This window comes from Rhinoderma darwinii, chromosome 8, assembly GCF_050947455.1.
Source record: "Rhinoderma darwinii isolate aRhiDar2 chromosome 8, aRhiDar2.hap1, whole genome shotgun sequence".
Lineage (NCBI taxonomy): Eukaryota > Metazoa > Chordata > Amphibia > Anura > Rhinodermatidae > Rhinoderma > Rhinoderma darwinii.
Genome location: NC_134694.1, coordinates 14,816,704 through 14,831,862, shown reverse-complemented (window position 1 = coordinate 14,831,862; position 15,159 = coordinate 14,816,704). Strand labels below are relative to the sequence as shown.

General features: G+C 43.2%; 1 protein-coding gene across 6 annotated transcripts in view; it reads right to left on the bottom strand.

The window, feature by feature from the left end:
- The window catches only part of WNK3 (WNK lysine deficient protein kinase 3), a 76,673-nt gene that overhangs the window by 22,880 nt on the left and 38,634 nt on the right, over window positions 1-15,159 (bottom strand). For all 6 annotated transcript variants that reach the window (XM_075835237.1, XM_075835234.1, XM_075835238.1 and 3 more), the window contains exons 6-11: window positions 14,813-14,901; window positions 12,961-13,180; window positions 12,524-12,815; window positions 5,807-6,003; window positions 4,653-4,748; window positions 1,324-4,566 (exon numbers count right to left, since the gene is read on the bottom strand). In XM_075835237.1, coding sequence (XP_075691352.1) covers window positions 1,324-4,566; window positions 4,653-4,748; window positions 5,807-6,003; window positions 12,524-12,815; window positions 12,961-13,180; window positions 14,813-14,901 — 4,137 coding nt within the window. The remainder of the gene's footprint in view (window positions 1-1,323; window positions 4,567-4,652; window positions 4,749-5,806; window positions 6,004-12,523; window positions 12,816-12,960; window positions 13,181-14,812; window positions 14,902-15,159) is intronic.

Below are 15,159 nucleotides of genomic sequence, written 5' to 3'. Positions count from 1 at the left end.
TCTATCTGCACTCCCGGTGGCTGTTTGCATGCACGTAGCATGTGACCGCTGATTGTTCATCAGCGGCCATATGTTGTATTTCTGGCATTGCGGCATGCGATTTGTAACCACAGTCCTCTCAATGGCTGCAGCGGTTCCCTGCTACGTGCATGTAAACGCCAAAGCAAAGCATCATCACTGGATTGCCGAGGGCAAGGATAGGCAAGTATGGTCTGTGTGTATTTTTTTTAATTTGCAAATTTTGCTTCCCGGATAACCCCTTTAACGTTTGTCATGTTTGATATTGAATGAACTAAGCAGCTCCTTGTATAAGTCACCGTGTCGTTTAAGGACTGTCGTTTATAAATCTCAGCTTTACATTGTTTGAATAGGATAGCCAAGCCTGCCAAGGATATGGTATTTTACTTACAATACAGAGTCCTGACCCAGGAAAGCTTTGTAACAGTATTCATAAATGGTGGCCAACTAAAGCAAAGGCTATTCTTATGGTCAAACACTTTACTGTTGGAGGTTCTTTTTTTATGCACCTTTTATAGCCATTTTTTTCCATTCTTTGCTAGGTTTTGCAACTAAATGCAAGGTGTGAACACAGCCTAAAATGTCAAATGAAGTGGACATTTTATGTATACACCAGCCCATATCTCCGGGTCCACACTATAGACAGCAGAGGGGTATTTCACGTCACATGTTTTGGTCTACGTTTGACGAATACGCTGGAAAAAAGCTGATTTATACATCAAAACTAGAGTTGTGACGGATGCCTAACAGCACCCATCACCTATAGGCTATAATGGTATCCGTTTAACAGATCCGTCATAAAAAGGGGCATGAGCGTTCAGTACATGTGCATTAGAGGAATTATATTATAGCCTATGGGTGACGGAAACCACTGTTAGGCATCAGTTTAACCCATCCGTCACCTTTCGGCTATAATGGCATAGATTTAACAGATACGTCATGAAAAGCTCATGACATATTCATTTAATAGATTCCTCCAGTGGATGCCATACAGCGGCATCCGTTACTAATAGGCCACTATGATTAAAAAAAAGTATACGTTTAATGGACCTCTGTAAACGCGTTTAGCGTGTATGTCGGGAGCTTTCCCGACATACATACAAAAACAAACAAAAACCGTGATCTAAAAAGACCATAAGTGCATTGTGGCAGTAACTTCTGAGTCTTCCTAAACGTACCTTCGTCGTGTCTATGAGCTGGTGTGATTATAAAGTAATGGTGGAATAATAACGAGCATTCATGTTCATAGAGACATGCAACAAGTAATTTCTGTGTAGTGAAGGGGTATCCAGAACAAGGTCATACCTGCTGGAATGCCTCCTGAGGAATAATATTCTCAGCTGTCAATCCAGCTGTAGCGGAGGACGACTGCTGGGACATTGGATTAAGGTAGCCAGGTTGTTGGGATGATTCATGGTTGTCAGGCTGGAGAGGAAGCTGCTGTTGTAGAAGTGGTGCCGGCTGCTCGGATGCAGAATGAACTTGATTTTGTAAAGAGATTTGATTCGCAGCATCTTTGTGGTGAGATACGGAGAGTATTCCAGGCATTAACCCCGAATGGTCTATGGTCTGCAGCTCATATACTTGTACAGGTGGATGCTGCGGCTGTAGAAATGATTCTTGGGTGAGAGGGGAAGCATTTGCATGCATATTATTTTGATGGCCATTCTGCTGTGGTTGGACCAATAAGCTCGGGTCACGTTCGGAAGGAAGGGCAACAGCTGAATAAGATGCTGAAACAGAAACCTGCTGATTTAGGCCCCCCACTTGCACAAAACTTTGGTTTGTGGGCTGCTGAGAGCTCGGACCGAGACCTGTATGAATCACTTTTTGTTCGGCATCTGATTGAACTTGTTTATCTGGAGACTGTATAGATTGCTGTGAATAAACAGCGTTTTCCGCCTGCACTTCTGCCCTGGGGTCTTGCGGCGGGGTCATCGTTTTCTGCAGCTGAAGGTTTGTCGGAAGCTCGGTGGACAACACATGTTTAGAATAGCCTTGCGTCTCTACGGTTGTTATCGCATGCATTGCGTAGGACTGGTTTTCTGAAGGTGGTATTGAATTCGGAGCATAGGCAAGTCTATCTGAAGACTGCAGATGTCCATGCACATTAGAAGGGGTGGCATGACTGTACAACAATGGATTTTCTGAAACCGGAGGGGCATGCTGCATTGCTGCTGCATACACAGGTTGATGGGAGGGTTGCATGGGTTGAGAACTGTACATGACTGGATTAGACTGAGCAACCGCCTGCTGATTATATAATTGTTGGTCCGCGGGAGTAGTCATCTGCGGTACATACACCTGCTCAATCACTGGGACTTGTGAAGCAAAGGCCGATTGAGCAGCCGGAGAGTCGGGTCTATGTATATGTTGCTCGGCCCCTGGTGCTGCATGTTGTGTAAATGCAAGCTGTTCTGCAGCAGTTATTAAGTGTTTATTATGTATAGCTTGAGGGGGTGGCTGAGAATATCCTTGCTGATCAATTGAAGGAGTTAGGTTTTGGGCATAAACTTGTTGAGATGAGTTGGCATAACCCGTATTGTCAGATGATGGCACAGCTGGCTGGCTATACTGCTGTTCGCTTGGTGCAACGTATTCACGGTTATACAAGACCTGATCTTTGGGAGCTTGCTGTGAATTCATAAATGTTTGGTGGGCATAAACAGGCTGCTCAGAAGGTGCCATAGCATGCTGTACATACACAGGCTGCTCAGATGGGGGCATAACATGCTGCTCAGATGGTATCATCATATGCTGGGCATAAACAGGCTGTTCAGGCGGTGGTACCACGTGCTGACCACATAGAGGATGCTCTAATGGTGGCACCACATGCTGTGTACTCAAAGGTTGAACATATGCAGGTTGGTCAGATGAAGGCATTAAATGCTGAACATATACTGTCTGTTTCTCAGCTTGTAGTATAGTATGCTGGGGGTATATAGGCTGCTGCTGCTCAAGGGGTGGCAGTAAAACTTGCTGGGTATATGTCATTTGCATCTCTGGTTGTGGCAGAGATGGTTTACCGCATACTGGTTGCAGTTCAGGTAGCGTCACGCTTTGCTGGGAACCCACTGGCTGCTGTTCAGCAGTTGGTGGCAAGCTTTGCTGGGCATATACAGATTGCTGCATGGGTGAGGGTACGGTTTGCTGGGCATACAATGGTTTCTCGGTTGGTGGGATTATATTCTGAGAATACACGGAGTGCTCTGGTGGAGGTACATTTTGCTGTGCATACACAGGTTGGTCAGCTGGATGAACAGCTTGCTGGACATACCCAAGCATTTCAGATGATGGTACCGTTTGGTGGGCATACACATTCTGTTCAGATGATGGCACTGATGGCTGAGAATATGCCGGCTGCTCAGTTGATGAAGTTTGCTGTATATATACTGGATTCTGAGCGGATGTAGTCTGTTGTACATACATAAGCTGTTCAGCGGGTGTAACTTGTTGTGGATATGCAGTCTGTTCAGGTAACAACGATTGTTGTGAATAGACTGGCTGTTGGGCATGAGTGAACTGGTCGGGCATAGGCATGCTCTGTTGTACGTAACGCATCTGGTCGGCAGATTGCAAAATTTGCTGGTTGTAAATCAGCTGTTCAGGCAAGATCCCTGTTTGATGCAGAGCTTGGTCAGCTGCTGCAACACATTTCTGACCATAAACTTCCATTGGCGGAATCTGGATGTAAAGAGGCTGCTCTGCAGGATTCTGCACGGCATTAGGATGAGTAGGAAACTGCTGTGAAGATGCTCCTATCTGTTGAGGAAACACTGGCTGCTCCACTACAGAAGGTTTAACCATGTGCAGTGCGTATGTTGCTTGCTCATGAACACCGGAAGCCTGCTGGACAGGGATCTGTGACAACGGGTGCTGGTTATTTGTAAGCTGCTCATGACCAGACGATGTCAAAATTTGATGTGTATGTGCAGTAGCTTCAGGGACAGCAGATATTGAAGTGGTGAATGGCAAATGTTCTACCTCATGGGGATGTTCAGTACGCACTTGCTGCGGCACAGTTTCCTGTGCAACAGCAGTCGAGTGTACGATATTACGTTTCTGATCCACAATAGTCTGTTGCGTTAATGGACTTTGGTAAGACGTCTGAGGGTTTAAGTTCTGCAGCTGCTCCAGGTGTGGCTGCATGTGAAAGTTCTGTCCTTGTTGTGCATTTGATGTCAAATGATCTTGAGAAGGCATTGGTGGCTGCTGTACTGCAGCCACCTGATGTTGCTGAACATTACCCTGGACCCCCATCACATTCTGCATGCCATACTGATTTAACATAGTCGGATGGCATACAGGGAGAAGTGTTGGAACTTGATTATCTGCAGCTGGCACAGTAAGAACTTGTACACCTGTTAAGCCACATGCATCGAGCTGAATGCCAGCCCTTGTTTGCGGAGTTGCCATTTGTGAAGTCATTATTTGCGGGGACAATGCAGAAATTGCTGGCTGCAATACTGGCATCACTGAATTATCTAAGGTGTTTGAGTGTGGAAAAGCATTCCCTTCAGCTGAAAACGCCATTTGAGGATCCATAGACTAAAAAAATAAAAAATAAATGTTTAAATTCATAATAGACTAAACCGGTAATGCCAGAGACATAAATCCAAACATATTATTATTACCTGTGCATTGAGCTGTCCGTCCATCACTGGTAGTTGCTGGTAAGGAGAGCCAGGCTGAGGCATGCCCTGCGCCGATAACATCTGTGGTATGGACGTCTGGACAAAAGAAAATGAAAAAAAAAAAATAACTGAGGTGCACTAGAAGAGATGTGATAATTACTAGGTAAGCAAAGAGAAAGCGAGGTAGTAAAAGCCAAACTTAACCAAGAAGCTCTCAAAATAATATTAATCATGTTGTCTTGTCCACAAGCAGATACCAATGATGTTTGGGGATGTGCTTAGGTGAGACCATTCAGACTACCTTCTACAGAAGATTTCACTTTTGAATAAAATATTTATTTTACATGCAGAGAGATATATATATATATATATATATATATATATATATAACCAGTATGGAACATGAAAGGAGATAAAGTTTAATAGAATACTCTGCTATAATTGCATTAAGAAATGGTGGCTTTATCAGAGACCTTTCACTTAGTAACCGAAGAAGCATTCTGTGGGTGACCACAGCAAATCTTTAAGCCCTTGTGCATATTCGCTGTTGTCACTCATATTAAAGGGCGCTGCAGAGGGTATGTAGCATTATATGGCTGCTATTCAAGTAAATGGCTTTCCATGTAATACATCAATGGGCCAGGTGCACTCTCTGTTAACGGCTCCCCACTCCGGCTAACAGCCAGGGGGATCCCCCTCAACGAGCCAGAGTGGGTATATGGAAAGGGATTGTCTAGTGAGATCACACCTCGAGGCATTAAAGGGGTTGTCACTGGCATTTCTGAACATAGATTGTGCTGAGTGAGATTTAGGACTAGGTGGATTCTTTAAGAAACAGGAATGTATCTACAGCAGGAGGATAGACAAAGTTGAAAAAAATAAATGTGCATATATATATATATATATATAGACTAGATTTCATGTGAACATTTTTCCTGAAAGCCTGAAAAGGTAGAGTTTTCCTACAGATTCTAAATTGGGTAACTCAACAGAGTTAAAGAGAAGGGTTCTATGACACGCTTTAGAAGGCGCATTTAAATTTGTCAAGTGTTAGATTACAAGAACAGCACCTCTACATATTTCATGGCTACCACCACCATCTCTCTCTTCACTTGGAGAATACCATTCCTTTTATAGAAGGCGCACGCACTCACCGCTTGAGTCTGCTGATAGTGACCCATGACGTGCTGCTGAGGGTAAAACTGCCCCACGTGGCTGGGTTCTGTTTGAGGCATGCACGGTGCTTGCTGTACAGTTATCGCTTCATGGGAAGTAGCATAGACGGCACTGTGCTGACTGGAAGCATCGGACAGCCTGATAGAACCTCCTCCTACATCCGATAAGCTATCGGCTATTAGAAAGGAACAAAAACAGAACATTATTTTCAGTGTATCAGTTTATGTGTACTCCCAAAAACTGGAATTCACATGGTTGCTGTAGTTCTAGGTAGTTGAAGAGTAGAATATGGCAGAAAACGATCTGAATATATTCTACACCAGAAAAAGAGAACCCCCTGACAAAAAGTTCCCCTCATAGGGAACTACCTCGTTCCTCCTGTAATGGAGCCATCTCTTGCTGTTGCAGTCTTTTGGGGAACCCTAAACTGGTTTCAAGTTACCGCAGGGTCACACAGAACCCAATTTGGAAACACTGCAGTCACTAAACCTTGCACTCGGCTTTTGAGGAAGCACTAGAATAAACTGCAGGCTTGAAAGCCTTGCACTTTACAGCTTCCTATGTAAGCAAAATAATCTTAAAAGCAATTGTGATCAATAATACCAAGAGCCTGCAGTGTTTTCAGAGTGGTTAGTTTGAGTTGCAGTCCATAGGATACCAAGAAGTGCTCATCTAAAAGTTACGTACGAAGTTTGATGTTAGTTTAGTTCAATCATTTGTGAAGACAAAAACGAAAGTCATTATCCAAAAGCACAAAAAAAAAAAAAAGGAGGAATTTTAAGAATAACCAACTACTTTAACCCCTTCCCGCTCCTTGACGTACTATTACGTCATGGCAGCTGTATCGTTCGCGCTCCATGCCGTAATAGTACGTCTCGGGAGTAACGGCCGTTTCGGCCGTCCTCCCGACACATACAGGAGCTGTGACGCTGCTGTCTTGTTCAGCAGCTGTCACAGCTCCTACAGCGGGGACCGATCGCTGTGTCCCCGCTGATTAACCCCTTAAAAGCCGCGTTCTATAGAGATCGCGGCTTTTTAGGGGTTAAGCTGCCATCGCCGGCCTGCTACGCGATAGCGGCCGGCGATGGTGACTATGGCAACCGGACACCAAACAATGGCGTCCGGCTATGCCATAGACGGAAGCCTAGTGGGTCCTGACAACGTCAGGACCCACTATGCTTGCTGTCAGTGAGTAGCTGACAGTTCTAATACACTGCACTACGCATGTAGTGCAGTGTATTAGAATAGCGATCAGGGCCTCCTGCCCTCATGTCCCCTAGTGGGACAAAGTAATAAAGTAAAAAAAAAGTTAAAAAAAGATGTGTAAAAATAAGAAAATAAAAGTTTTAAAAGTAATAAAAGTAAAAGTCCCACTTTTTCCCTTATCAGGCCTTTATTATTAATAAAAATATATAAACAAACAAATAAACTATACATAATTGGTATCGCCGCGTCCGTAACGGCCTGAACTACAAAATTATTTTGTTATTTATCCCGCACGGTGAACGCCGTAAAAAAAAATATTAATAAACCGTACCACAATCACAATTGTTTGGTCACTTCACCTCCCAAAAAATGGAATAAAAAGAGATCAAAAAGTCGCATGTACCTAAAAATGGTACTGATCGAAACTACAGTTCGTTACGCAAAAAATAAGTCCTCGCACGGCTTTATTGATTGAAAAATAAAAACGTTATGGCTCTTAGAATAAGGTAACACAAAAAGTGAATGATTGTTTACAAAACGTATTTTATTGTGCAAACGCCATAAGACATAAAAAAAAACTATAAACATCTGGTATCGCCGTGATCGTATCGCCCCGCAGAATAAAGTTAATATATCATTTATAGCGCACGGTGAACGCTGTAAAAAAAAAAGTATACAAAAACAATAGTAGAATTGCTGTTTATTAGTCACCACGCCACCTAAAAATGGAATAAAAACTGATCAAAAAGCCGCATGCATGACATGAAAACTACAATGGATTCCTCAAGGGGTCTAGTTTCCAAATTGGGGTCACTTTTGGGGGGTTTCCAATGTTTTGGCACCACAAGACCTCTTCAAACCGGACATGGTGCCTAATAAAAAAGAGGGCTCAAAATCCGCTAGGTGCTCCTTTGCTTCGGAGGCCGGTGCTTCAGTCCATTACCGCACTAGGGCCACATGTGGGATATTTCTCTAAACTGCAGAATCTGGGCAATAAGTATTAATTTGTGTTTCTCTGATAAATCCTTTTGTGTTATAAAAAAAATGGTATAAAAAGAGTAAATGTCACCTCTACTTTGCTCTAAATTTCTGTGAAACACCTAAAGGGTTCATAAACTTTCTAAATGCTGTTGTGAATACTTTGAGGGGTCTAGTTTCTAAAATGGGGTGTTTGATAGGGGTTTCTAATATATGGGCCCCTCAAAGCAACTTCAGAAATGAACTGGAACCTAAAAAAATAAATAAATGAGGCAATACTTCGCTTCTTACATTATACTGATAATGAGCCGTGCCCACTCCGAGATGACCCCAGTTTTGACCGTTTGTATAAACGGAGACCCCTATTAGACCGTTCCAGTGCCCGGTTTTCCCAAGCATACACCCCCGAGAAGTGTTTTTCTATTGATGAGTCCCTGGTACATTTTAAAGGGAGGGTTCAATTCCGCCAGTACCTGCCAGGTAAGAGGGCAAGGTATGGCGTGAAGATGTATAAGCTGCGAGAGTGCATCAGGGTATACCTACAGATTTAGGATATATGAAGGAAAGGCCACCCCCAAACCAGACTGCATCCTGGACTACAATAGGTACATGGGAGGGATGGACTTGTCAAATCAAGTCCTGAAGCCCTACAGCGCCATGCGGTGAGGTATAAGAAGCTGGCCGGGCACATCATACAGATGGCTTTGTACAATGCGTATGTGCTACGTCGATGTGCAGGCCAGAGGGGAACTTTCCTGGAATTTCAAGATCTAATCTTTAGGGACCAGGAAGGGGGGGCGCATCGTACCAGGGCAACACTTTCCAGGAGAAGGTCCCCAAACCGGTGGAAAGGGAAAGAGTCAAAAGAGGTGCAGAGTCTGCTATAAGAGGGGGATAAGGAAGAACACAATATACCAATGTGACACGTGTCCCGAAAAACCAGGGCTCTGTATAAAAGATTGTTTTAAAATGTATCATACATCCCTTGATTTTCAATTTACCCTGATGCACTCCGCACAGCTTACCCCCCTCATCTTTCCCTTCTGAGCCCTGCCGTATGCCCAGGCAGCTGATAACAGCCACATGTAGGGTATTGTCGTACCCAGGAGAACCCACATTACAATTTAAGGGGTGTATATCTCCGGTGGCGCATGCTGGGCACACTATATTGGACACTGAAATGGCATATACATATATAAAATTGCAAATCTCACACTGCACCATCTGCTGCGCATTATCTTTTACACAGTACCTGTGGGGTCAAAATGCTCACTACACCTCTAGATGAATGTCTTAAGGGGTGTAGTTTTTAAAATGGGGTCACTTCTCGGGGGTTTCAACTGTACTGGTACCTCAGGGGCTTCTGCACACATGACTTAGCACCAGAAAAGCTCCAGTAGGCCAAATGGTGGTCCTTTCCTTCTGAGCCCTCCCATGGGCCCAAAGGGCAGTTTATCACCACAAATGGGGTATTGCCGCACTAAGGACAAATTGGGCAACAAAATGGGGTATTTTGTTCCCTGTGAAAATAAGAAATTTTGATCAAAAATGACATCTTATTGGAAAAAATATCATTTTTTTCATTTCACAGCCCAATTCAAATAGGTGCTGTGAAAAAACTGTGCGGTCAAAATGATAACAAAAACCATAAATGAATTCCTTGAGGGGTGTAGTTTCCAAAATGGGGTCACTTCTGGTGGGTTTCCATTGCTTTGATACCTCTGGGGCTCTGCAAATGCAACATGGCACCCGAAAACCAATCCAGCAAAATCTGGACTCCAACAAACACATAGCGCTCCTTTCCTTCTGAGCCCTCCCATGGGCCCAAACGGCAGTTTATCACCACAAATGGGGTATTGCCGCACTAAGGACAAATTGGGCAACAAAATGGGGTATGTTGTTCCCTGTGAAAATAAGAAAATTTGATCAAAAATGACATTTTATTGGAAAAAATATCATTTTTTTCATTTCACAGCCCAATTCAAATAGGTGCTGTGAAAAAACTGTGTGGTCAAAATGATAACAAAAACCATAAATGAATTCCTTGAGGGGTGTAATTTCCAAAATGGGGTCACTTCTGGTGGGTTTCCATTGTTTTGATACCTCAACGCCTCTTCAAACCTGGCATGCTGCCTAAAATATATTCTAATAAAAAAGAGGCCTCAAAATGCACTAGGTGCTTCTTTGCTTCTAGGGCTTGTGTTTTAGTCCACGAGCGCAGTAGGGCCACATGTGGGACATTTCTAAAAACTGCAGAATCTGGACAATACATATTTAGTAGTGTTTCTCTGGTAAAACCTTCTCTGTTACTAAAAAAAAATTGAATAAAATTGAAATTCAGCAGAAAAAATGAAATTTGCAAATTTAATTTCCACTTTGCTTTAATTCCTGTGAAATGCCTGAAGGGTTAAAAAACTTTCTATATGCTGTTTTGAATACTTTGAGGGGTCTAGTTTTTAAAATGGGGTGTTTTATGGGGGTTTCTAACACATAGTCCCCTCAAATCCACTTCAGAACTGAACTGGCACCTTCAAAAAAAGGCTTTTGAAATTTTCTTAAGAATATGAGAAATTGCTGTTTATGTTCTAAGCCTTGTAACGTCCAAGAAAAATAAAAGAATGTTCAAAAAACGATGCCAATGAAAAGTAGACATATGGGAAATGTGAACTAGTAACTATTTTGGGTGGTATAACCGTCTGTTTTTCAAGCAGATGCATTTAAATTCTGAAAAATGCTATTTTTTGTAAATTTTCTCTAAATTTTGCAATTTTTCACAAATAAAGACTGAATATATCGACCAAATTTTACCACGAACATGAAGCCCAAAGTGTCACGAGAAAACAATCTCAGAATCGCTTGGATAGGTTTAAGCATTCCGACGTTATTACCACATAAAGTGAAATATGTCAGATTTGAAAAATGGGCTCTGAGCCTTAAGGCCCAAACTAGGCTGCGTCCTTAAGGGGTTAAAGAAGTGTTCTAGTATCAGCAAGTAGTGAACAAAATGACAATGCGGCGCTCACAACATTGCAATGCAAACTATGATATAATATATATAAATTATAATACCTTTTTAAAGTGTCCAGATAACTTTATGTAGAATAAATCTAAGTAAGGCCTCATGCACACGACCGTATTTTTTCCCACCCGTAAATACTGGCGTAAATACGGGTCCGGTGTCACACGTATTCCACCAGTATTTACGAACCCGTGCCCGTAAATATGGGTCCGGTGTCACCCGTATTCCTACCCGTATTTACGGGCACGTTTTTGGCGGCAAAATAGCACTGCACTAATCGGCAGCCCCTTTTCTCTGTCAGTGCAGGATAGAGAGAAGGGACAGCCTTTTCTGTAATAAAAGTTAAAGAAATTCATACTTACCCGGCCGTTGTCTTGGTGACGCGTCCCTCTTCACATCCAGCCCGACATCCCTGGATGACGCGGCAGTCCATGTGACCGCTGCAGCCTGTGATTGACCTGTGATTGGCTGCAGCGGTCACATGGCCTGAAACGTCATCCAGGACGTCGGGCCGGATGTCGAGAGGGACGCGTCACCAATGCAACGGGCGGGAGACCGGACTGGAGGAAGCAGGAAGTTGTCGGTAAGTATGAAAGTCTTATTTTTTTTTTTTACAGGTTTATACTGATCGGTAGTCACCGTCCAGGGTGCTGAAAGAGTTACTGCCGATCAGTTAACTCTTTCAGCTCCCTGGACAGTGACTATTTACTGACGTCGCTTAGCAACGCTGCCGTAATGACGGGTGCACACATGTAGCCACCCGTCATTACGAGAGCTCCATAGACTTCTATGGACTGTCCGTGCCGTTATTACGGCCTGAAATAGGACATGTTCTATCTTTTTCAACGGCACGGGCACCTTCCCGTGAGAAAACGGGAAGGCACCCGTCGCCAATAGAAGTCTATGAGCCAGTTATTACGGGTCGTAATTACGACCCGTAATAACGGGAGTTTTTACGGTCGTGTGCATGAGGCCTAACTTTGTAAATACAATGAATTACTTATCTTGTACTGGTCTTAAGTAACAGCTTGTATTATACTCGAGAGCTGCATTCAGAATTCTACAAGCTTCAGAGCTGAACTCTTCGCATTCCTCGCTGTCTTGATGTCTGCGCAGAATTTGATCTGGTGATTTGCCTTCTAAGAAGTGAATTCTACATCATGTACTGTAATCTGAAGAATAAAGCGCCATCTCTTGCACTAAACTATAGGAGCTCAGCTCAGCGGTTATTGGGGTGTCTGACGACAATCTTGATGACTGTTTTCAATGACATCCAGCAGAACGGTGAACACTACTCTGGACTATGATACAGGCAGGATAAGTACAAGATCAGTGATGCAATGCATTTTTTTTTTAAGAAGGTTAGCGCTATGTGTAAAATGGCATTCAAAAGGTGGACACAGCCTTTAACCAGGTTATGAATATTTGCAGGTGTAAAACCAAAATTTTGGTGCAGTAAAAAAACACAAATAACTCTCTGGGGTATACAAACCCGTAACGGACGAGCACTGCTGATATTGCTGCTGCTGGAGTTGCTGACGCACATGCTGATCCACCTCAGTCTCCTCACTCTCATTCACTCCTGCCTGTGAAACACCAGCAGGAACAGGGGTGCTCGTCTGTGCTACTGGAGCCCCCACAGCTCTGCTCTGAGAATCCCGGCGCTCCTCTACATGTCCAGCCAGCTTCTTCCTTTCCCTTGTATTCTTGATTAATGAAACTCTGTCACGTATAGATTTTGAAACAGCTTTACTGTCACTTTCATGGAAAAACCCAGATTTTACCTGCACAAATACACATAAAAAAACAAAAAACGTTAAGCATCAATTAAACCAATATACTAATATACACACACACACATATATATATATACACATATACACACACACACATATACACACACACACACACGAGAATAACAGCGATCACCATTTCAAAAGCCACTTCTTCAGGATCATCCAACTCCAAGTTAAAGCTGAATTCTATAGCTTCATTATCTTTGTGTTTTCCTTTGAGCTTTTTGGGATCTTCTACCCAGAGCCTTAAAGCTAGAGATGCGCTGACGCCATCATCATCCTCCGCTAATTCGACTCGGAGGCCAGTGTCTTCAGCAAAGAAGGCGTGGTTCAATAGCTCCTTAATAGATAACCTGGGGTAAACAAAGAAACCATAGAGCTAAACATTAAAAAGTCGAGATGAATACATTTTTCCAAACATTGGAAGGCAGGTATGGGAATCGTTGCACCCACTAGTTCACGCTTTAGTATCAAAAATTCCCAAATATAAAAGGACTATCTTATAGAAAGGTGCCCTTTAATTACTTTACATACAAGATAGACCATACAATTAGTGGCCATTGCTACGAATGTTGGATGGAACAGTTATTGCTGATTTATCACTGGGCATTACAATTGGCGATGGCTTTCCTTTGCTGCAGCTATGTTACTAGGTTAAGCTCAGTGATGTCGATATTTTACCGGGTTGAATTCTGAGCTACATATTCATTACAAGGATGAGCTTAGGGCTGCAGCTATATTAGGGGGCCCTATAATACTGACAAGCAAACTTTCCTGCATAGGAACGCGAGTAACTATTCTATTACTAGAAGAGTCTCCATTTTTAAGATAAGGAAACCTTTCCAGATGCTCACACTCAAACTATATACCCAAAAAAGTTCTCTGTAGAATGACAGAGGTAAAGTGTTAAGAAATGTCCCCCTTTTCTAGTGGCCTTATTAGCTGAAGGTCATATGGCAGTCAGGATTTCTGAGCAATACATTAATATAAATTCTTTATAATACACAAGTGTTAAAAAAAATAAAAAAATCTCCCTAATCACTAAAATCTGAGGCACGTCGTGCTGCGTTCACGCTTGCATTATACAGGCTTATGCAACCCTAAAGAAATTTCCTCATGAAGACCCATAACCGCTATTCTAAAGATCAATGTCCTGGCAATCAGCTAAATACCAGTAACTGGCACCTCTGGCCATTATTGCCTAGGGAAGTCTTGACTGGCTATACTTGACCGATACGTGGATGGGCCGGGCCCGTCAGAGCAGGAGTTGGTCTTACTTCAAGTTTCCCTTCACTGGTTCATAGAGCAGGATACCGATAGGTGGACTCCTCTCTATGGTGTCCATATGCCCTAAAGAGCTTTTGGACAGGTCAGTGGCGTAGCTAAAGGGGTCACAGCAGTCTCCCGAAGCCAGGGGGAAACATTGGCCCCTGCAGCATGTCTATCCACAGTTACTGTAGTAACTGGGGCCTATGTAGTAAACTAGACGGGCCTCTGTTACTACAGCGTATACTTATCCTTCTCGCTCCTGAGTCAGGTCCGTGCGCAGCGCTGAGTCCTGAGATTATGTGGGCCATGCACAACGTCGTGACACTGAATGGTGTCAGGACCCGTGCTGCGCCGGGAGATGAAGTGTACCCAATTCAGGAGCGAGGAGAAGTTTAAGAACAGTGCCCTGGGCCCTGCATCTAAACCCATCATGCGTGATATTGTATTGCAGGGCCTCTACCCATCTATAGATTTTGATAGCGCTGCATCGATGGGTCACTTAGTAGATCCAGCGATGAAGGTGAAAGCTGCGGGTCGTCGGCCATGAAGTTAAGGGGGGCCAAGAAGGTCTTAGGCATCGAGGCCCCATGAGCGTGGAGCTAGGCCTCTGACAGAGGTGGTCTTTATCAGACAACCCATTTAATCATTCAAGTGTTCAGTATAGGTAAAAATATGTATGAAATATAAGCATTACCTCCTGTACTGTATTTTCTTACCTTTCAGTCTTATTCTGCCGTATGCAGCTCTCTATGATTTCCTTTATCTCTGGGTCAGACACTTGGTTAAAACTGGCAGGCTTAATACCCTGTAGTGTCGGGAAAGACAATTAGCAGTGCTGATGAGCTTAACGTAATGCATCTCATTATCTCAGGCTATAATGGCTAATGAACACACAGATTCTTATACAAATAAAAATGACGTTCTGAGAACGACCGGCTCAGGTGGAGATCTATAACCCAACTACACTAGATCGGAAACAAAATATACGCTATAGTTAGGAAACGCAATACAGAATTAGTTACAGCTATAAGAAGTACATATCATGTTATAATAGATCACAGCC